Source organism: Pogoniulus pusillus, chromosome 9 (assembly GCF_015220805.1).
Source record: "Pogoniulus pusillus isolate bPogPus1 chromosome 9, bPogPus1.pri, whole genome shotgun sequence".
Classification (NCBI taxonomy): Eukaryota; Metazoa; Chordata; class Aves; order Piciformes; family Lybiidae; genus Pogoniulus; species Pogoniulus pusillus.
In genome coordinates, this window is record NC_087272.1 from 6,768,116 (window position 1) to 6,791,459 (window position 23,344).

At 40.6% G+C, this 23,344-nt stretch overlaps 1 protein-coding gene across 3 annotated transcripts; it reads right to left on the reverse strand.

Moving 5' to 3' along the window:
* Nucleotides 1-1,072: 1,072 nt before the first annotated feature.
* UBE2D3 (ubiquitin conjugating enzyme E2 D3) lies at nt 1,073-23,021 on the reverse strand. Of its 3 annotated transcripts, none has more exons than XM_064148417.1 (8): nt 22,722-22,806; nt 10,099-10,175; nt 9,152-9,215; nt 9,035-9,066; nt 6,476-6,553; nt 5,572-5,677; nt 4,192-4,285; nt 1,073-2,594 (listed from the first exon to the last, which is right to left on the reverse strand). In XM_064148417.1, coding segments are annotated over exons 3-8 (357 nt in total). In that variant the 5' UTR covers nt 9,153-9,215; nt 10,099-10,175; nt 22,722-22,806; the 3' UTR covers nt 1,073-2,548. The 3 variants fall into 3 exon arrangements, with proteins under 3 accessions (XP_064004487.1, XP_064004484.1, XP_064004485.1); XM_064148414.1 differs by lacking the exon at nt 22,722-22,806 and adding an exon at nt 22,169-22,467 and having other exon boundaries at nt 10,088-10,175; XM_064148415.1 differs by lacking the exon at nt 10,099-10,175 and having other exon boundaries at nt 22,722-23,021.
* Between the last annotated feature and the right edge of the window lie 323 nt (nt 23,022-23,344).

Sequence of the window (23,344 nt, forward strand, 5' to 3'; positions counted from 1 at the left end):
ACACCATCATTTTCTTACCAGTTCATGTTGACCAGCTCCACTGCCCCATTGAACGGCAAGCTCAAAAACAATGTCCACAGGAAGTGAGACACAGCTGAAACAGTTCCAAGGACAAAACACCTGCCACTGCTCACTTGACACAGATTTTGTGTCAGCATGACTTAAATAGGCATGCCTATGGAACATTCATCCATCTTTCATCAAAATACACACCTCCCAATTACAGAAAATTACCATAGAAGAAATGCTACTGAAATGCAAGATAAATCTATTGTGGCCTGAACAAGATTACATCTTCCATACGATATTGTAACTATATTCTCCTTCCCTGACCCTCATTTATATACAGCTCCTTGGGTTTTATAAAGCCTGGCACCTTACACCTCACAGGAAATCTCTCAAGTTAAATGATTTCATTGGCTATGTCTCAGAGACAAAATAATAAGCATTAAATTATTAGTTATCAAAAAGACATTTGTAAGCTTAGGAATGTAAATATTTACCTCAGATGTAGTGCCACTGGCAGCTGAATTTTAAGTATATCCAATTTTCCAGCAGAAAGGCATTAGCAAAGCAGAAATTCCGCAGGAACTGCAACTCCATCAACAAATTTCAGCATATCACCTTGGTGAGAAAAGCATTGTTAAGAGCCCAGCTTTCTAAATTTCTAGCCAGCTACACTTGAAATCAAGTCCACTGTCAAAGTTTAGAACCAGAACAAACCATGTGCAAACTACATACTCAGATTTTTATAAAAATTAAGGTTTAACATTTATTTTACATCTAGCTTTCCACATCCATGTGGGGACAAGGAATCAGAATGTACATAACTATAAGCAGTGCAAAAGTGGTGCCAGTGTGAAGTCACAGATGCACAATAAAGTGATAGTACAAGATTAGAGAAGATGAAGCTACGGGTATTAAGAATGGAGACAAAAAAAAAACCCAAAACACAAAGGGAAAAAAAGTCAAACAAGGGAAAGTATGAAGGAAAAGAGCAGGACAGAGGAGAGCTGAATGTTTAATAATGCCCTTGTTGCTGCAAAGATAAAACTAATGGCACAAGACAATGTTTTCTTGTAGAACAAAAATCCAATAGCAATGAGTCTTTATTCACGTTTAGTCACCTGACACGAGGAAAGTGTCTGTTGCATTAAAATAGTCATCAATGTAAATGGCAGCATGGCTGAACAAGTCCTTTTCAATGGTAACGAACATCCCACATAGTAAAGTCACTTCAACACAGCCTCATGACAATTCCCACATCAAAACAGTACTTTATTTTATAATTTTCTTGCCTCATCATTACTCCCACATTAAGATCTTTCAGCTGTCAAGTGTACAAGGTGAAGGAAAAAAAAAAGTTCTCAGTCAGCAAACACAGGTGCATCAGGAAGCATCTCCGCAATACACCACTTCAGATCTGCTGGGTCCCAAGTCCATCCTTGAACGCTGGGCTCCCAGCACCAAGTGTAGCACACTACTACGGCTACACGACTATGTTAGCTTATTAATTCTGCATACATCAGGCCGAACAATGTGTCAACCTGCAACAGACTGAGCATTATAACTGAAAATGGCAAAGATTCACTCTATTGAACTTTACATCATTATTTGATGTTAAACAATGAGGCAAATCCCAACAGTATATACAAAAACCAGCTTTGCTTTTACAAAAGATTTTGTTTCCCATATTGATTAATCCAGGCAGCTAACTCATTGGTTTATGCAACTTTATTGAAGAAAATAAATCAATTACTAGTAGAGCTATTAGTTGATCACTCATCCATTGACAACTTGCATCATTTATTCAGTGCTATATTAAACAGTGTTTTGGAAGACAGATTAACTAATAGCTCCAAGCCTCCTAACAAAATTTAAATGAATTACAAAAATGTTCTTAGACCCTATTTTGGAATACAAGGGATGTTTGACTTCCAATTTCCATTCTCTGTAAAACAAGAACTGGTCATTCCTTTATTGACATGCATAAAATACATCACATTTTCTGTTCTGCTGATGCTATAGATTCAGTACCAATTCTCCAGACACATCAGTTATGAGCAGAAGTATGTAATAAAACCTCAGTTCTCTAACATTGAAAGGTTTGGAACAAGATGGATGTCGCTACAGCAATATTACTTCTTTGATGGGAGAAAACTGAACATCCATCTTCCCTCCCCCCCCCCTTCAGGTGATATCTTCAGTATCTGTTAGAGCAGTGAGGAATGTTTTTGTTTTAATCTCATAACCAAGTTAGAATGAAGACATTGGCCACATAATACACATGCTCCATTAAAAAAAATTCTGAATCTTGGGCAATTGTTCTTGTGTAACTACTTTACAGATTCTAAAAGCAGTTATTGTCCAAAGCTGGAAGAACTAAAGTCTTCTCAGATGAGCATGTGCATGAATGGAAGGAGGTAAACAAAAAAATAAAAAAGATGAGGTCTGATAGGGGAGCAGCCGGATAAGAAAATCAAAAAAGGAACAGTAATTTAAAGTTTATTCCAGCTATAATGCAGGTTATTCTGACTTTAAGGTAGCATCACATGGCATACTTCTGAGTCCATTCCCGCGATATTCTGTTATACCTGCGAACAAAACCAGGAACCGGATTAGCAGCAGCATGAAAATGATGATTTCCTAAAGAGTTAACCATTAAGTATCAGTTTATCCTCATCTCCTCACTTTTTTCATACCAAGAGAAGCCTCTTTCTAGACTATGATGTACTGGACCTGAAAAAACAAAACGAATCCCTCCCTAAACTGCCTAGGATTTTCTCTCATGTATATCAGGTACTTGGAGACAAAAATTCCCTGGAAAGCTGCTGTGAAACGTTACCACAGGGAAAGGAACAGAGACCACCTAGGCTGGTTGAGGCAAGGGGTGTGCTTTGTTTAAATATTGTCCTTAGGTAAGGATTACAGAGTATCACATGCTGTAAGTAAAGATTACTTGGTTAATAATACAATTGACCACAGAATGTCACATTTCCTAGTTTAGAATAAAGCAACACTAAGCATTTCTTCACACTTCATATTCTCTTTTCACTAAAATACACTGCTGAAATATTTTTTAAAAGGACATTAAAAGAATATTGAAGTACACTACTTCCACAGGTATTGAGCTGACAATTAGTTTATACTTAACTCCATGCTTGTCAGTAAGAAGTTAATTTTCAACTATAGAAGCAGAGCATAATCCCCACATTTTCCTGGTTTATGTATGAAACAGACACTGAATAAATAGTTGAAATCTGAGTTGTCTAAATTCACCTACATCTATGCATGAGGTCTTCCTACAGGGCATCACTTTCAATGAATTTTTGGCAAAAATCTAGGTAAATACTTACCAGGATAAGTTGACAAGCTGGCTCAAAGCTCAACAATTATTTTAATTATTTCATACTATCTTTGTTTTCCTCTCTTTTTTTGTTTTGGGTTTTTTTTGGCCATGCACGAGCATTATCTGTGAGAAATAGTGACTAGCCAATACATTTCACACTAACAACAGATCAAGCTGTTAAATATCCAAGTCCAGTAACTGGTGCATCCATTATCAGTTAGTTAATCCAGTGCCTTAAGCATGCAGCACCCAAGTGCTGACAAGTTTCCATTTTGTTAAATGCACCATAATGCACAGATATTCTTACCCTACAGCATAGCGTATTTCTCTGTCCACTCTCTTGCTAACCTATTGTACCTAATTGGACAAGTATATTTAGCATTAACATATATAGATATGGATACACAGATAGAACCCAATGTACTTTGTATCATTCTGCCTCTGCAAAATCTTTAAAACTTATAAGGAAAAAAAGAAAATGTTGTTTCAACACAGATAGGCTGAGCTGCTACCTTAAGAGAGCACCACAATCACAAAGGTATCTTTTCCTCAATATCAATATCAAACTACGATAAGCAAAAACTTAGGCAATAGATACTTTAAAATACTGCTACATGTGTGAAAAAAAAAACAGCTGTCTTCACCCACAACTTGAAAGATACTAAGCACCTCTGTTTTTAAATTATGCACTACCAACGCTACCAAGAGCAGATACTTTTTTGACACACAAGTTTTCTCCATTCCAGAGTCTGACAAAAGGCCCACTCAACACATCTGCTGCATGACAAAGCACTCTGTACAAAGTGTGTTAAAATACTAGTCTTATGCAACTCTATACTTACTTGTCTCTGTCTGTTTTATAGATACGTGCAATCTCTGGCACTAGCGGGTCATCTGGGTTTGGATCACATAACAGTGAACAAATGGATAAGAGAACTGGGAAGAAGTAAAAAAAAAAGAACACTTCTCAATAACCAAACAGGAGCAACAGTCTCAGAAACAATGGAGCACAGATCTTTGCCTTCACACAACATCAGCACAGGAAAGAATTTAAAAGCCTTTTCCTGATATACCAAGAAATTTGTAACCCATTCTAAATACAAAGCCCAGAATGACTTATAAAAACGTTTGTCCTAAGTATTTGTTTCCTGTTTCCCAATAGTTAGAGCTGTCAGTAAGCACAGGAGAACAGCACTGTTGTCCCATGAACTATGATGCAATGTAGCAGCCAACAAAAGCACATTATGTATTCTGATGATTAGCATATTCCATACATTTAATCTCTAAAACTAGAACTTCTGTAAATTTTAGTTTTTTAATTGGACTGATGTTTTGTTGCACCCTGGCTCACATGGATAAAACTACACTTATATTATAAAAGAGAAGATTAACACTGTTTCAGGCAATTATGAGGACTTCATCCTCTATTCTCAGAGCAGCTTTTTACAAATAACAACAGTAACAGCATCAGAATATAGGGAAACTACATTCAAATCACAGATCTTCTCCTTGGGCAGACGGGAATCACAAGCTCTAGAAACAAAAGAGCACTTTGATGAATCTTTTGAAACCATAATGAGCAGTGACTTTGAGGCAAAATCAAGTTTGATCATCATGAAAATATTTAAGAACTGTTATTTACTAGGAGGAAAGCTACTAAGCCTTTACTGTAGAACAACATCAATTTATCCTGAAGTATGATCAGTAAGCTTAGTTTGTAAAATAGTGTAATAAAATGCCAGGGTACAGTGGCAGAAAGCAACATGTATCAGTAACAAGGTTTTATTCATCGACCAGTGACATGCCAGTGTAACTCTAGACAGACTCTGCATGTAATTCTAGACAGACTCAGTCAAAAAACTGTGCACGTCTTAATAAAAATGGACTTTAATCTTTAAATTAATATGGAAGTGTTTCTCTACATGGACAGCTGCAAACAAGCAGTTTCTATGCCTAAGCTCAAATATACCACCAAATGCTGGCAGATTCCTTGGGGACCAAGCTAGTAAGCACTGCTAAGAATACTGAAGTGAGTTAAGTGGCCAGATGAGACCTTAAACAGCTACACAGCAGAAGGCATTAGAAAAAACAATTATCATCAAATTGAAAAAAACAGAGGATAGAATGAGTAAGGGAAACCAAGAGTGGGTAAAACTCAAGACAATCAATGCTAAAAGCACATCATTCAAGACAACACGGAAACATTCCTCCATGAAAGTTACCTTTAGAAATAGTTAAAGCAGGAGACCACTGAGATCTCAGTATATCGAGACAAATGCTGCCGTTACTGTTAATATTTGGATGATAGATTCTTGTTGTAAAAGCAACCTGCAACAAACAAACAAAAGCAAAAAGAGTTTCTGTACAACAATAATGATGTCACACTCTCTTTGCAGTCAAGCCATTATTCAACTCAATTTACTCTTTTAAAAGAGAAGGATTAAGCAGTAAAACCGTATCACACTCATGGATGGCAACCTCTGTTTCCCATTACCAGGCACTCTTTTCCAAACAGGGAGAGTCTGCAAGTATGAGGCTGTGTTTTAATCATAGGTGTCTGCCTCATGATGAAGACACTCAACAGAAGTGCCTGAACCACAGTAACTGCTATCACAGGGCTAAAGAACATCAAACATTGTGGTCACTCCAATCATACTGATTGAATGTTGGAAGACAAAGATTGGTAAAGCTATCAAAAAAGTTTATTTCACAATTAATGCCAAATTGTAACACATCTTCCCTGATTTTAAGCACTCAGCAAGTTAATCCCTTTCTGGTGTCACATTCCTATGGACCAAACCAAACAGCTACACTGTGACACCTGTCAGTCCTCTCAGCAAGAATTCTATTACAGGGGAAACTCATTAGCTTTGTGTTAGTATTTATGAAGTAGCAATAAAACCAAACATTGCAAGACATTCAGAACCCATAGGACTTTGCTGCTAAAATATATTCTAACACAGTCATTCTTGTGGTAGTCAGGGACCTAGCCATCTAATATACTGTGAGAATGACTGAAAAGAAATGAGAGCTTGACAGTATTACAACACAGATGTTGACATTTTTTGTGTTGTACTCTGTTATTTAAAGAACACTAATTTCACAAGAAAAGAAAGCAGTACTTACTTTAGGTGGTTTGAAAGGGTAGTCTGTAGGGAAGTGAATTGTCAAGAAGAATACACCACCCTGATATGGACTGTCATTCTGTCAAAGTAAACAAACAATTTTCCCATTATCAACTTTAGGATTAAGTATCACTGGAAATGTTGTTTAAAAAATATATATATATATTAAAAGGAAAAAAAAAAGGTATTTGTTTAAACAACTTAACTGTTTAATCCACCAAAACAAGAGAGATGCAGTTAGCATTAGATTACTGCTTAAAATAAGCAATCCAGAACACATACAGGTCACTCTCTCTATGGAACTCTCCAACAGCTTTTCTGACAATCTAGTCAGGACACCTTGTCAAAAGCATCCAAGTGGCTCTGAGAAAGCTCCAAGTTAACAGAGTTGGAGTCGTGCAATGTTCAAACCACTCAAGTTCTGGTTTTAGAGTTTACTTGTTATGACCAACCAAGTTTACAGAGGACATGGACAGCTCTAAAGGCCTCCTATTCTCTCCACAGTTCTGTCCTTGCCTTAGGTTTTTTCCTCAGCCCTGCAAAAAAACTATGAATACATAACTAACTCCTTATTCCTGACAAGAAAAACAGATGTCCTACCAAACAAACAAAAAAACCCAACATAAATATTGAACTGAATTTTTCCTGTCTTTCAGTATTAGAAATTCATTATAACCAAGTATGGAAAAGTATTTTATATTTCCCTGCTCAACGGAAGCAATTATGGGAATAAGTCATGCAGGCATTGACTATTAGCAGTAAAGTAACACGTGGAAGGAAATAAAGTGATAAAAAGCAAAGCGACTAACAGGGATTGCCTTAGTTACAAGAAGAACATAAGAAGTTTTTACTTGGAATGACAATTAAATTTCCGGAACAGCTAACAATTTCATTGTTTAATCTGAAGCCTACAATGCTTTAATTCAAGATTCACAGCCAGGGACAATGAATTTGAGACAGAGTGCACTTCTGAATTATTCATAAGTTGAATTTTCTTATTAATTGCAGAACATTTCAGCAGTGTAAGGAAATCATACCATGCTTTGTTAAATGCCAGAAATTCTGCAACACAAGGGACTCAAACCTGGAAACATGCAGGTAAAGCCCTAATCTAATCCCTGCTGAAAACCTAGCTACCAAGATACAACATCTTGTATTTGGCCAATAGATATGATGTGAGGAGCCCTGAGGAGCTAGAAAGCAATTCTTTTAACCGTACGTATTCCAAGGACCTATTTTAGCAATTAGAGAAACCCCTCTCAGTATGTATTAAGCCAGTATAAGCTCTCTGACATCTAAGCAAATCACAGCCTGTAAAATTTCTACTGCAGAGGCCTGATGATTGTTTCTACAGTTCTTGCCTTTACAAAAGGCACTAAGCAACACCAGAGGTGCTCTAGAATTACTAACATCACACTTCTGTCAGGATACTGCCCAGTTTCAAAATAGAAATGCAGACCTTTTAACATCACGGAATCTATATGGGGGAAAAGGAGCTGTACATTATTAAACCAGAAGGAGAAGCCAGAAATAATAATTCCAATTTGAATTTAACTAATGCTTTAATATCCTATGACCATGCAGACATCACATAAAAACCATACTCAGTATGGTGCAGAACATTCCCTGCCACCTAAGCAAGAATATAGCTATTAAACAATTTTATCTTGTTGAGACACCCAGTTCCAATCTATGAGGACTGGAGAGTCTGGAATGGAGAGACATTTTTCCAGTCAAGTGAATCTCTCATAAGCACATTTTCCATAGCAATCTCCTAAAACCACACTTGTATCTATACATAAGCCAGGGCAATTCATCATCACTGATATTTAACTCCAACTCCACAGCCTCACCAGAAGCATCACATTGTGGCTGCAGGTCTACCAGCATCTAATATTTGCCTTCTCAGATTACAGAAGGTTTTGTTTTCTATGTACAGATAACCAGCTCTGAGAACTCCAGATGTCAAGTGTTCACAGCTTACTTTTCAGTAAAAGCAAACATTTGCCTTCTTTACTTGCACAGAAAAAATTACATTCAGGTTTCGGATGCTTTGTGAACATGTAACACAGACTCTTCCCTCCACTGATAAATGGAACCTCACATTTTGGGGACTTTACCTCTTTTATTCCTAAAAGTATTCAAGATCTCAGAACAAGACATCAGACTGAGTAAGGAATCCCTGCTCCATTCCAAGATCCACACAAAAGCATTTCATCTAATTCCTGACACTGGGACCAGCTCTTCTAACAAAGTTAATACTGGATTACATGCAAAGTTTCTACATCTTAAGTGATAATGTCTAACAGTGCTCTAGAGATCATTTCAGCTGAAATACATGTCCTTATAAAACATTCCAGCAACAAACTAATCAAACTGATTTCCCCCCTTTCCTTCATTTCCTGTTACTGTAAAGAGTACCTCTAGAACTGAATCCTGATATGGGGAGTTAAAAAAACAAAACAAAACCAAAAAACCCCACAAAACAAGCCCCCCTCCCATCTCCTCCTGAGTAAGAGCTACTAATTTAATATTACATCACAAGAATCAGAGTACTTACAGGTCCCATAATTGTGGCTTGCCAATGAAACACTACAAGAGAAAAACTCTGAATTATTATCTATGCATGATATGCTTTGAGTTAGCAGAGCACAACACAAAACTTAAGGTTACTTACTGTCATCTCCAACCGGACCTGCTGAACACTGTGCTGGAGGATCACGGGCTAAGTCACTAAGTTCCTTTAGGAAAAACAAACAAAGAGGAGGAAAAAAAAGTATTTTGAGAGAAGGAACACTAATGAACTTTTCACTTCGTAACTATTATAAACATTTTAACCATTTTTCCATCAACATAGGTGAATGTGCAGTAACAACTATTAGAACCACTAGATCAGTATAAAAAATGTCTTAAAAAGAACAACTATGAAAGTAAACAGCTACAATGATGAAGTTTTTCCAAATAAATGTCACTACTATAAAGACACCCCTGATGAAGAAGGGAAAGAAAGGAGAGTAGGACACAGAGCCTGAAGCAAGCAAATTCTAAACACTTTCTGATCAAAACTGTCAGTGCTTCCATCTTATCTAGAGAAGCCCGAAGTGGGAAGAAAGCAAGCCACTGAGGAGTCTTCATGAAACAAAGTGCTACATGTTACATACAGAACAAGAAAAACAACAACAAATCAACCAAACAAAAAACCCCCGAACAACAAAAATTAGGAAAAACAGCAGCACAGAAATTTAAGTTTCATCTTTGCCACAGCCTCCAGCAGGGATATATCTTGAATAGAGTCAAGCAGACAGGAAAATTTAAATCATCTGACAAGTGCTGGAATTAGGCAAAATATCTGTATTTATTTAAAACTTGACATTTGAGACAATTATGCCTTTAAAATTCTGAGTAACTGAGCTGCAGAAACAGTTCTCTCCCTCCCCCACTACAGAGGTACTAAAACAAAGTGCAGATAGATTATTCCTTGTGTAGTAGCAAAATTGTTGTAATGAAATAAAAAAAACTCAACATAATTTCTTCAAATGCTCCACAAGTTACTTGTTTAGACAGTGTCTTTTAAATAAAATGTACACTTTCAGTTGAAGTAGGTAACAGATACCTTTCTCTCACCTTCCTCTCTTCCCTGCTCTCTTCTGAACCTAAAAATGGCTTTGGGAACTTCTATAAATCTGCACTTGTCAAGGCATCTAGAAGTCATTAGAAAAGGGAAAACCTTCAGTCCCTCTCACATATTAAGAGCTTCACACAAATTATTTTGCTACAAGTCTATACAAGCCATTAAAACAAGAATTTTCCATTAGTTGGCAGACATTTAAGAAACACAGGCATACCTATTGTGCTGGAAATTCAAGCAGATTTGGGCCAGACAGCTCAGTGTTTTGCCTGGGAAGACCCTAACATTGATCCTTTTAGTTCCACAAATTCTGCTCCTGATAAAACTTTACTAAGTGTAAACCAATACAAAATGAGACGCAAAACATTTCAGTGAAAAAAGCTCCAATTGTGCTAAACAAAGCAGTTCAAAATACAGATAAGGTTAGGAACATGTCACACACCACTTAGCATTTCAACCACAGAGCAAATAATCTTTCCACTCAATTCAGAAAGGAAAAACGCTGAAGTGGCACACATTATTATATCTGCTTCTCTTCCATGCTACAGTCAGAAGAATTAAGTTTGTAGTAAATCTGTTTGCCTCAGCAGTGCAAAGCACTGAAGAACAACAGGGGCAAACATGAAACAAACGCTGGCAAGCTTTGCCTGCTTACAGTAACTCCAGACCTATTTTGCCTCCCTAATAAGTGTGTGGTACTTCCCATCTAGATGAGATAGGCTTTTTGCAATAAGGGAGCTGAAAGTTCACTGTGTAGCTTTCAGGAGGAGATACTTTTTAAAGTTACAACTCTGATGAATCCACCAAGAAAACTGGAATAACTGGAAACTAAACAAGCAGAGGCACATGGACTGTGATATCTGGAGTGCCTCTGAAGCATTTCATTCAAGGAAAGGGAGGAGCTTCCCACTCGGCAGCAGAAACAGAAACTGATCTTCCTTCTCAGCTTAGCAACCCAGAGTAACTACTTTGTAACAGGAAAACATTTAATCTGAAAAATATTTATGACATAAAAATGAAGCTTCATCATTTCCACGGCATTCCCCTGCTTTCACCCATTTCTCACCAAGAAGGTAAAGGCTGCATTAAGTTTCAGCTTGCAAAGCAAAGTTTACTTAGTATTCTAGACTCTAACCAGTAATTCTAGCATTGAAGTCCTAAAGCATTGTTCTGTAAATTTTTTGTGTAAGTGCTTCATGCTTGTAATATGCCTGCTGCTGCAATACTTAACTATTATCTATTTTCCTTCTTTTTGTTTGCATCCAGTTTCAGTAGTGCCCTACTTTGTCAGGAGGTAATAAGCTACTCTTAAAAATCCCCGAAGTAGAACCTGCACTTTCCTGGCAGCAGCTGCTATAGTTTTTCACTTTAAAGGTGAACTAGGAAAAAAAATACAAATTCCCAAGAAGCAAATTTTGAAGGCTTTACATAGAAACAATAAGCCAAATTTGGTTCGGAGTGATGCATTGTATACTTATCAGAAAGGATTACTCTCAAATTACAACTGTGACGAGTAGTCTCTGGCACTCCCAGAGGTTTCCGGGATAGCTCCAGCGTATCACCATTTCTGCGTCCCAGTTTCCAAATATAAAGTCGTGATAGTTCCTACTTCCTCACAAGGATGATTAGTCACTTTCTTTTTTTTAAGAGATTGAAACACTATTTAAGCAGTAAGCACCGACGCTGTTAGAGGACAAGAGCACTGTAACATACAGAAGCAGCAATACACGTACAACTTGGGAACAGTTTGGGAAAACTGAGAAGTAACTGGAAACTCATCAGAAGTACAACAGACACACCTGCTTTACCACCAATCCAGCACCATGGGCTTCTGCCAATTTCACACCCAGTCTGTAGCAAGGTGTCTGTGCTTTTATGGGTGAAACAGCCCCACTCTTAACATCCTGTCTTTATATATTTGTCAAAAAGCCAAGAAAAAAAAACTTCCAATATGTTAGATTAAAAAATGCTTATAAAAGCTAAACTGCTTGTTTTGCACAAATATAAGCATAACGAAGAAAATACAGCTTATGCCTGAAGTGATGATCCACAAGTGACATGTTAGTGTCAAGACAAAGACCCTATTACAAATGACAAGTGTCCTTTTTTTGACAGAACACATAATAGAAAAAAAACCTCAAATAACGTTAAAAATATTACAGAAGCTATTGTGAAGGATGAAAAAAACTTAAATATGCATAAACAAGACACTGAAAAACGGTATTTAAGCAAACTAGTTGCTTTTCTAACAGAAGCTTCCAGGTCTCAGCAAATTCAGCAAATGAAAGCCTGATGGCTACACGAAGCTGCCTTCATGCAAGGTATAGAGCAGTATCTGCATCTGCTCCTTTTTTCCCCATTTGTCAGAATTCACACTCCCTGTGGCACTACTACTACTACATTTTTCTAGCTTAAACTGGAAATAGCCAGTGCTTACTTACAATGATAATAGATGCTGACTTAATACAGAGTGGCAGAAGATGACTCCCAGAGTGACAGAAGATCATCAATTTTCCCCCCACAGGCATAAGCTCTGTTCAATTTAATACTGAATTGTAATACAATTCACTGTTAAAATCATATGTTGCAGTTTCCTGGTTTGAAGTCAAGAATGAAAAGAAATAGGACTAATTTGCTTTAAATTTCCAGACAAGAATTCATCCTACTTTGGTGAGCATTACAGGTGATGTAAAGTTAATCTGAAGTTTGCATAGCAAAAAAAAAAAATTTAAAAAAGAAAAAAAATCCTCAACAGTTAAGCCAAATCAACATTTATCACTTTGAATGCTTGTTCAATGTTGTCTGTGTCAGACAGGATATTGCAACCTCTAAGCATCCTAAAATTCCTCACTGCATTAGTCTTACTCATTAGCTTACAGCTGAAAACAGCTTTAAAAAAGAAGGGAGGATTGGAAGCAGCTATAAAGGGTGGAGAACATTTAAGCCTGTTTGAAGATTAAGAAGTGTCAACCAGCAAAGAACTACTGCCTCATCCCACACACCTGCATTTGCAACATTCATTTCAGCATGAAAATTAATTACCCCTGGAAGCAGAAAATAACAGTCTGAAAGAACACTGAATGTGGATTTCTAAGCTGAATAGGAAAGCAGTGGCACAGTAAACATCACAAGACAAGTGTGACCAGCAGAAAATTACCAGTTTCAAGCAAGCTAGCCTTTTGGCTAACAAAAAGTGGATAAAAACAGTGTGTAATGACAGTGCATAATACAGAAGGCTGTAAGTTCTGGACATCTGAAAAAAAAAAGACATTAAGAGCAAATATGCAGAGAAAGCACATGAAGGGGGGGCTGTGAAGAGCACAGAAGAGTTTTTAAGAGATCCAAAACATAACCAGGAATGTAACAGCTGTGATAGTCCCCATGCTGATTGTCTGTTTGCTTGCCATGGTTCACCTTTCTGAAGCCATTAGCACTGATTTTTTTTCCAGCTACACACCACATATTTTTGGTACAATGTCTAGCAGCAGTGTCATAATGGTATACTGAAAGACAAACAAATATTTATGTTTTAAGCCTCATACTCAAGGAAGGAAATGCCAAACTGCTGTGCAACTGCAAGCCACTTGGCTTGGACTGAGATACAGACTACTCAAAAGACTACACAGGTTTTCCAAGAACCTACCTTTCAGTACACACAAGCCCTTTGTGAATGAGACTACTGTCTACAAGGTCTTCTCATCTATTCTGAAATTTGGAACGTACACTATGCAGGTAATGGTTTTCAGTCCATTTCATAGTTAGCACTGCTAAATTGTCTATTGCATTCCAACTTTTCACAGAACTCATCCCTGTAGAGCTGAACAGATTGAGCTGGAAAAGTATCTCAGTTACCAACTTTGTTTTTCTGGTAACTCAATAAATGCATTCAGAACAAACTTTGAAAAAAAGGTGGCAACTACGTAACTATAGGTGTGCTCTGAACTCGAAGGTATGGCTTGTTTTGCCCACAGTAATCAGAACCCACCACAGAAAGACTACCGAAGATGAAGACTGGCTGCTTTATACACATCAGCTCTAAAGTATTAAAGATAAATCATAGAATCAGTCAGGGTTGGAAGGGACCACAAGGATCAGCCAGTTCCAACCCCCCTGCCATAGGCAGGGACACCCTACCCTAGATCAGGCTGGCCAGAGCCCCATTCAGCCTGACCTTAAACACCTTCAGGGACGGGGCCTCAACCACCTCCCTGGGCAACCCATTCCAGGCTCTCACCACGCTGAACAACTTCCTTCTCACGCCCAGCCTGAACCTACCCATCTCCAGCTTTGCTCCATTCCCCCTAGTCCTGTCACTCCCTGATATGCTGAAAAGTCCCTCCCCAGCTTTTTTGTAGGCCCCCTTCAGATACTGCAAGGCCACAAGAAGGTCACCTCTGAGCCTCCTCTTCTCCAGACTGAACAGCTCCAACTCTTTCAGTCTATCCTCATAGGAGAGGTGCTCCAGCCCTCTGATCATCTGCATGGCCCTTCTCTGGACACACTCCAGCATCTCCACATCCTTCTTGTAATGGGGGCTCCACAACTGGATGCAGTACTCCAGGTAGGGTCTCACCAGAGTGGAGTAGAGGGGGAGAATCACCTCCCTCGACCTGCTGGCCACACTTCTCCTGATGCAGCTCAGGATCTGGCTGGCCCTCCAGGCTGCAAGTGCACACTGCTGGCTCAGGTTGAGCTTCTTGTCCACCAGCACTCCCAAGTCCCTCTCCACAAGGCTGCTCTCCAGCCAGTCACTGCCCAGCCTGTATCTGTGCTTGGGACTGCCTCGACCCAGCTGCAGGACCTTGCACTTGGTCTTGTTGAACCTCATGAGGTTGGCTTGTGCCCACCTCTCCAGTCTGTCCAGGTCCCTCTGGATGGCATCCCTTCCATCCAGTGTGTCTGCTGCACCACACAGCTTAATGTTGTCAGCAAACCTGCTGAGGGTGCACTCAATGCCTCTGTCCATGTCACAGACAAAGATGCTGAACAAGACTGGTCCCAGGACTGATCTCTGAGGGACTCTGCTTGTCACTGGCCTCCACTTGCAATTGTATTCCCATTGAAAATAACAGAGCTATTATACATACTCAGTCTCTGTGCACATTGAGTTGAAGGATAAAGTGTGACATGAAGCACTGCTGATCCACTGCTTAACTATGATCCATTCAATGATACCTGGATATTTTAAGTCCAGGATTTCCAAGTGTTTGGATATTGAACCCTGAAACTTGACACACTCTTCACTTGGAGGTTTTTCCTGCAAAAGCCACACTGATCTTAGTTTCTGTAACCATGGACTGCAATGTAGCTCTCAGAGATGGCAACTAGTGTAAATGAACCACATAAGAAACAGCAATATGGACCTAGCTAAATGAAGCAGAATGACTGGAAAACAAAGGCATGGAATAAATTCAATATAGACAAAACATGAAGCGATGAACCTGGCAAAAAAGGCTCTCTGGCCTGATGGCTACCACTCCGGAATGATATTTTGGCATTGTGAATGACAGTTTCACACAAACACTAGCTAACACTCATCAGATGCTTGGGTTTGGCAGCATTGAGACCCTTCCAACATGCTGCCCTGCAGCTTGTCAAGGACGCACTAACTACAGAACCTCAGCCACGAGCATTCAACACATCAACCAGAAGCAACACTTGTACATGCACTGCCCTGGACTTAATGTGACTGAGGTATCTTAGAGTCTGCCATGTCTGTACAAGCAAGACCGTTTGAGGACAGTTTCTGAACTGATGTCGAAAAGGGCCTTTAAAAAGTTTAAAAGATGAGGAAAAAGTATTTGAAACCATGTTTATGAATAAACTGCAACGTGAATTAGAGGAATGGAAGGGTGGATCACTGCTCACCAGGTAAACTGTAATTCAGGAGACTCTCCTACACTCTTCAAAACAAGAAATTATAACTAAGAATAAAACAATGTTTGCAGTTATCTGATTTAGAGAATTATCTGGCACTATTACTCAAATGAGCCAGCAAAGGTTGGGAAATACTGCCTTAGAGCAGGACACTCTTATTTACTAGAGACCTAAAAGAGTTCTTGGAATAGCTCACAAGAGTGACAAGCACTGGGCCCAACCTAGCTCGAGAGTACAGAAAAAGGCAGCTATAAAGTTAACTGAGCATTTAATACAATCCTCATGCCCTCCATCAGGAAGACCTAAAGCACTTCAGCATCTGCACTCAGTTTAGCTTGCAACTCTGGTGTCCAGATGCTTGCGGAAAAGGATTAAACATTTGTCTCCTTTTTTCACTGGGCCCTAATATTTGGAACGCAGTCTGCAATACTCCCATCTTGCTTTCTTAAAACTAAAATAAAAACTCATTCACAATTACACTGGAAAAAAGCTGCAGGAGATATCTTAAAGATGTCTAGTGTATCATGCATCTCAAAGGGGTGAGGTTGAGAACAAAGGCTTCCTTTTCATGAAATGTTAATACTTAAGCTCTACTGTTGGTAAGAAGACTCTGAACAATGTTTAAAGAATATGCTCTTTCTAGCTTTCAATTCTGAATCCTGAAATGCTCAATTCGGCTCATTTGTGAGTATCAAACCTTGCTTACATCAGTCTTGAGGAGGAGTTGCCTAAAGCACAAAGGACAATTTGAACTTTTGAAAATGTTGCTAACATTTTTTCCCCAAGACTTCCTCAACACAACCTATCACATTATCAGATCAGCATCCATAAAAAGCCCACTGAAGACAGTTTTGTTTTTTTTCCCAAAAAACTAATATGCTTTCCATGTAGACTTTGGGGCATTACATTCAGACTGAAGGTTGCAAAACTATCCAGCACATGCAACTCGAAACACTTTAAGACTCTCTTCTGATAAAGCCAATTTGACAAAACACAGCTGCATATAAAAACACACTAACTGCAATCATACATACAATCTCACTGCTGGTTTCATTTCTTAACCCAATTATTTTTTTTCTTCATTTAAAGCAGCAGGTTACTATAGTCACATTAAAAATGCACATCTGTAACTCAGCCTTTTCAACATAAGATACAGCATCTCAGCCTAACCTACGCAGTCTCAGGTTGTGCTGGGGGAGGTATAGGTTGGATATTAGGAGGAAGTTCTTTACAGAGAGAGTGATTTGCCATTGGAATGGGCTGCCCAGGGAGGTGGTAGAGTCACCATCCCTGAAGGTGTTCAAGAAAAGACTGGATGGGGCACTTAGTGCCATGGTCTAGTTGACTGGATAGAGATGGTAATAGGTTGGACTGGGTGATATTGGAAGTCTCTTCCAACCTGGTTGATTCTATATTGAGGTACTAGACCAATAGCTGAAGTGTAAACCACATGTTCCCATCTGCCAGCTCTGATGTACAGAGCAGGAACCCACACAAAAACAGAATGGATATCTGAAGTGGCAAAACCTTAGTATCTGCAGCAGAAAAAATTATTGGAGACTGTGTATCAGTGCCCTAATCTGAGTCACCCAAAAAGCTCTACCCTTTTTTCCCCTCCTCCTTTCCAGCTGTCACTTGACATCTTGGAGAAGGTTAAGAACCTTCATCCTCTCTCTCCTTCGATAGTTCAACCCAGCGGATGCAGGAAAATATCTAAGAGTAGGGGATGATGCCAGGCTGGAGGCAACCTCCACAAGAAAGAGAGATGCCTTTGGCAAGAGACAGTTTAATGCTCAGTATTCAACAGCTGCTACTTACAGCTGTTTACATCCTTCCCCCTTCCTTTACCCATTAGTGTGAGCGTGAAGAAAGGCTTTAATGCTTCAGAGATAGTTACAGAGTGGGGAGATGGCTGAAATGAGCTCATTCTATAGAGTTCTACATCACCTCTTCTGCAGAGGAAACTCACGCAGAGAGTAACTGCAAAAGCACTGGCCTACTTTCAAAAACATCTTTAAAAGCTGGAATGATCATAAAGAAAACGTTGGCTGGATATCCTTTATACCATGTACTTTATCCCACCCAAATCCTTAAAAACAGAATCCTCCAGTATGTTAAGGTATGCAAGAAGTACCCATCTAATGGAATATTGATCTCTGAAGTTCTGTAAATTACTTAAGTGAGACTACAACCCCCTCCTCCCTCCATGCCAATGCACACATTTAAAGATCTGTGCTGACCGAGAATTTGTTTTGCAAGCACAATGCCAAATTAACAGGAAAAATCTTTAACTTGCTCCAGTACAAACTTCCTAGTTAAGGAAGCATCAATTTTCCTCTCTCATAAAACAAGTGTTCTTAAAATACATCCAAAACCTTAATAATAAATTCTGGATATGAATACATGCATTGATTCTACCCAGTTAAGCATTATTTTCATTTTAATGGTACTAATTTCATAGTTTATGTGAATAGTCAGAAGTTATATTTATACCAACTCTTAAACAGAATTTAAGTGATGACAGCTTTCATCTGATACTACTTTTATTCTACTTCTAAAAACCACTGAAATTCTTTAACACTAGTGCTTCCTAAACTCCATGATACTGAAATCAACAACTTAAAATCAGCCACTGCCTTCTGGCTGAACATGACCCTTCTAACCAACAAGTGCCATTGCCATAGCTTCACAGCATTATCAACTTAAGTCTACCTCTGGATACCTGAAACAGTTAAGGTGAATTAACCAAAGTAGAAAAGATAGTTCAGTACATAAAGAGAGCATTAACAAAGGTTTAAAGCATTTTAGCTAAGCTTATCTCAATTGCATTTCATTAGCTAGTTAACTTTCTGAATCTCTAAACAGACAAATCCAGAATTATTTCTAGACATTCAAAGCATAAGATCAATTGTGTAACTTCCAAGTTATTTAGCTACTTTGAGGAAGACCAAAAGAGTAAATTCAAGATAGCCTAAGAAAATAAAATATTTGCAAGAGAACAAAATGTTAATTCCAAAATGTTCCTTCTAGTTAAGCAAATTTTTGACATTTCATGATAAATTCAGAAAAGAGTAGGACTTTAACACAAAAGTAATAACCAGGGTTTGTAACTCTACCTGAATAACCTCTACAGAAGTTACTCTTTTGGTTGAGCTAATGCAAATTTCCACACTATTTATTGCTGCCTTTTACAGCCAACCTCTGAAAAATATTATGGGTATCTCTAGTGTTAGTAGCATTTCTTACTATGAGCATATGGTGAAAGATTAAAGCTTCAATTGATTATACATCGAGGAATACTGCTGGAGGCTGTAGCCTTGAAGAAAATAGTTATCTGGTCTAGTGGTAAATGATTTTGCCACCTTCGGCCTTTAGCTTTTGGAACACTAAACTCCACTGAAGTTTTCCAATAAATACAAGAAAATGATGCAGGTTTGTACTATGCTTAACCAAATGGGCATAAAACACAGCAGACAAGTTTTCTTAAGGAATTCACAGATAAAACATATTATACGTGCACATCTCCTGCATGGTTTTTTCAGTCAAGATCACATAGTGCTAAAATGCATGTGTACTAATGATGTGATATTTCAAGTTTTATCAATTTTACACATTCCCAATTCCCTACTCCAACATAAATGTTTACGTACTACTAGGTCATCCTCACGTGAACCGGAAGCACCAACATGCTAATTACGGGATGTTTGTTTAGCAGGTACCACTCAACACTTCAGACCAAGACAATGTACCACAAGCACGTGTCAAGCATTCAGATATGAGCTCATGAATCAACATCAATCTGTTGAAATTCCGAGGGAGAAAATTGGGAAATTAATCCTCAGGAAAGGAGATAGTTAAAGATTCAGTTTCACATTATTCCACGGCAAAAACACTTGTGTGTTACAATAAAACAGCTGTCACTCTCATGCAAAGTAAACTATCGATAAAAGCAGTTTCACCAGTTGAATACAGGCTACCCTCAGGGCAGATAGCACAGATATGATGAGGAGCTATAGTACAACATCATCTTTCTGGGACTGGTTACACACCTGAGAACTACTTCAGTTTGGAGAGCACTTTATAAAGAGCGTTCCAGAAGTAGATAACTCATCATGTAACACAGCAATACCCATGTGCTTTAATTTCCAAGCCAACAGTAGAATGTGCTGGTTCTGTTTTAAGTAGGTGTGGTTGTATTCTGAATATGTAACACACTTCAGATTAAATTCACACACACTAATGCAGTGTGCAAATTCGATTTACCAGATATTATACAGAATTTTATTTTCCTTGGCATATCAGGTCTTCAAAAAGGAAGTCAGTCGAATAGACTGAAAATACCTCCACAGGTGCATCTAGGATGTCATCTGCTGTAGGAGACAATGAATTCTAGCCCTGACAGGTAATACCACAAGTCAGACTACATCAGCTATGTGTGATTACAATGTTCTGAGGTCCTGGTCTCTCTTTAGCCTGTTCTGACCTAGTGCCAAGAACATACTACAAGGAAGCGGAGAGTTTCAAGGTCTGATCTGTGACCTTACGATTAGAAGACAGAGGATCCCAGCTTACTGATGACAGAGTTATCATTCTCTGGCTTTACTGGTTGGCAAGAGTAAAATCTAAATTCGTAACCATCTTGTTACAAAATTTGCCCTGCTATTTCTGGATTCCAGCCTCAATCCCAGTAAACATTTGTACTAGAAACCGTGCTTGGGAAGAAAGCAACTTGCAAGCAATGCTTTCAGTCCAGCAAAACATTGCTTTCCAAGCTGACAAAATACAAACCCCAAACCATTGACCCTTTGTGAATCTGGAAGTGTATTTTTTCTGGCATGTAATGATCAAACTGATTAAACCCCAGCATACTCAAAAAAACCTGACAACCAACCAAAATGCAAGCCAAAGAAAAAAAACAAAAAAGAACTCGAACCGAACCATCTCACCAGTTCTAAACTCTAACACAGGGCAAATGAAGATGCTTGCTGTGAAGCACAAGAACCAACACAGGGAAAAAGACAGCATACAACAACCCAAACCCCTTTAAGTCAAAGAAGTAATTTAAGAGAATCAAGAGCAATGCTGAATTGTTTCAAGGTTCTGACTGCCAGATCACTACCATGTAAATAAAGCATTGCCTTGGTTGACATTTGACAGTAAATTCTTACCTGCAGTGTCTGAATGTGTTTCATAAGCATGAGTTGATGACAAAGCATATCAGGGAGAATCACAGCTGTGTTTCAACTCAAGTGGTATCATCCACTAATACTGGGGAACAAATCCTGATGGCAGATTCAAAACGAATTGTTCTGAAATGCTTGTGAGACCATAGGCATAATTTGAAGATAAGTAATTTAACTAACACCAATCCAGAACAGATTTAAAACTTCAGGGGTAACAAAACTACCCTTTCACAGATCATAAATAACCTCATCTTCACTAAAATATGCCCACAAATATCGCGGAATTACAGTAAAACTAACTGATGGTACACTTTAGACACAATCTATACAAAGTGCTTTGTGAACCGAGGTTTATTTCACCGATTTCAGGACGCACTGACTTTCTGCCATCTTGCCAGGCTAGTGAGATGACCAAGAAACTCCTCACAGCTCTTGAAATGCGTAAGGGCTCCACGTAGGTCGCGTAGGAGCACAGATCATGAGCAACTTCCCGGTAACGCCACTGCGCTCCCATTGCGTTTGCTATTACATCCCAGTAATTCTCAAACCCGAAACGACGATGCTGAGAAACCATAAAGCTGTCCAAGCGCAACCTCATGTCAGTAGCCTACTTCCCTGGGAGACGTTTGAAAAAAAGAAGAAAAAAAAAAAGGGGGGGGGGGGGGAAGACAACCCCCCAAAAAACTTTCACCACATCGGCATTTTTTCCGAGTTAGCCGCGAAGTTACTCCACCCGGCTCCGATTGTGCAACGGGGAAGGCGGCGGCGGCGGCGCGGTGCGCGCTCCCGCCCGGCGCGGGGGGTGAGGCGGCAGGCGAGCCCAGAGCGGCGGGAGGGCCGAGGTGGCCCCGGGATGAAAGGCGGGGGGGGAACAGGACGGCGGTGAGGACGGCAGCTGCTCCAGAGCCGACGAGAGCGCGGACGTGCGTGTGTGTGTGTCATGTTATTGCAGAAAGCGAGAGATCCCGGAAAGAGCCCGAACCAGGCAAACCCGCCGCCATCTTACAATGCGGGAAAGAAGTTGCACGCCAGTGGGGAGAAACCGGCCAGGAAAGCTGGCTGCCTGTCCCGAGAAGGAAAGCGATGGGACCGAAAACCCCCAGCACATACGTACTGGCACCACCCAGGCCGGCCGGCGGCGGCAGGGCAGTGGTGACGACGCCACCACCGCGTTGGGGTGGCTCCGGGTTCCGCTGACATTTGAGCGTTCCCAGGAATTGCCGCTCCCCGCCTGCGGAGGCGGCACCGCCCGTGCCCCGACCTCAGCCCAGGCCCCCTCCTTTGAAGGCCCTGGCCGACCTCCGAGATCCCGGGCCTAGGCCTGGAGAGAGTGGTCTGACCGCCCCAGCCGGGCCTCAGCCTCGCCAGGCCTCGGCCTCGCCGGAAAGAGTCTGCAGCTGCCCGGCCCCGCTCCGCCGGCTTCCCGCCTCCCCTCTCCCTCCCCCATCGATTCCTGCGGGCACACCCTCGAAGACGTGCCCCTCTTTTCCTGGAACTAGGCTGAAAAAGGAAGAACCCAGAAATAAAAAGCGGCCGAAGCGAGAAGAAGCGGCGCTCACCTTGTTGATGCGTTTCAGCGCCATTGTGTGCGAGTGCCGCCGCCGCCGGGCCCGTCTGTGCGCCGCGGTGACTCCGCGCTCCGCTCACGCCGAGGGGGGGCCGGGAGGGAGGGAGCAAGCGAGGAGGAGGAGGAAGCGAGGGGGAGGAAGGCGGAGATGGGGGAGGGGGCAGCTGCGTTTCTCCTTCCTCCGGAAACAGCCGAGGGGGGCGCCCGACCGAAGCGCGGCGGCCGACGAGTCCTGCCTGCGGGCAGCGAGGCCGTGCGTCGGGGAGACTGCCGAAGGAGCGCTCCGCTCCGTCGCCTCCCGTCACTGCCGGGAGGAGAAAGGGTGTGTGTAATACGGGGGAGGGGGAAGCTGGAGAGGCACCGCCCGCCCGAGAGCGCCCGGCACAGCCGCTGTCTGTGGGCAGGCCCAGACGCTACGGGAGGGCCGGGGCGGAGCGAGGCGCGTCACACGAACTGGGCCCCTCCCGCGGGCCATGGGCAATCGGGGCGGAGCACACGGCCCTGGTGTGTGCCGCGGGCCAACCACACGGAAGGAGCGCTGTTCTGGGCAGCAGTAATGCCCCTGCTGCGCCGGCGAGCCGGGAGGAAGAAACATGGGGAGGAGAGTTTCCGAAG

What these genes read in the sequence shown, in the direction of transcription:
- UBE2D3 (XM_064148414.1), bottom strand. Translation starts at nt 22,362, where the DNA reads ATGTCAGCGGAACCCGGAGCCACCCCAACGCGGTGGTGGCGTCGTCAC. An exon ending in TGCAACTTCTTTCCCGCATT is followed by an intron (nt 10,176 to 22,168) that starts GTAAGATGGCGG and finishes AATGACTTCTAG; the next exon opens with ATGCCTTGACAAGTGCAGAT. An exon ending in TATAAAACAGACAGAGACAA is followed by an intron (nt 2,595 to 4,191) that starts GTAAGTATAGAG and finishes TTTTGTTCGCAG; the next exon opens with GTATAACAGAATATCGCGGG.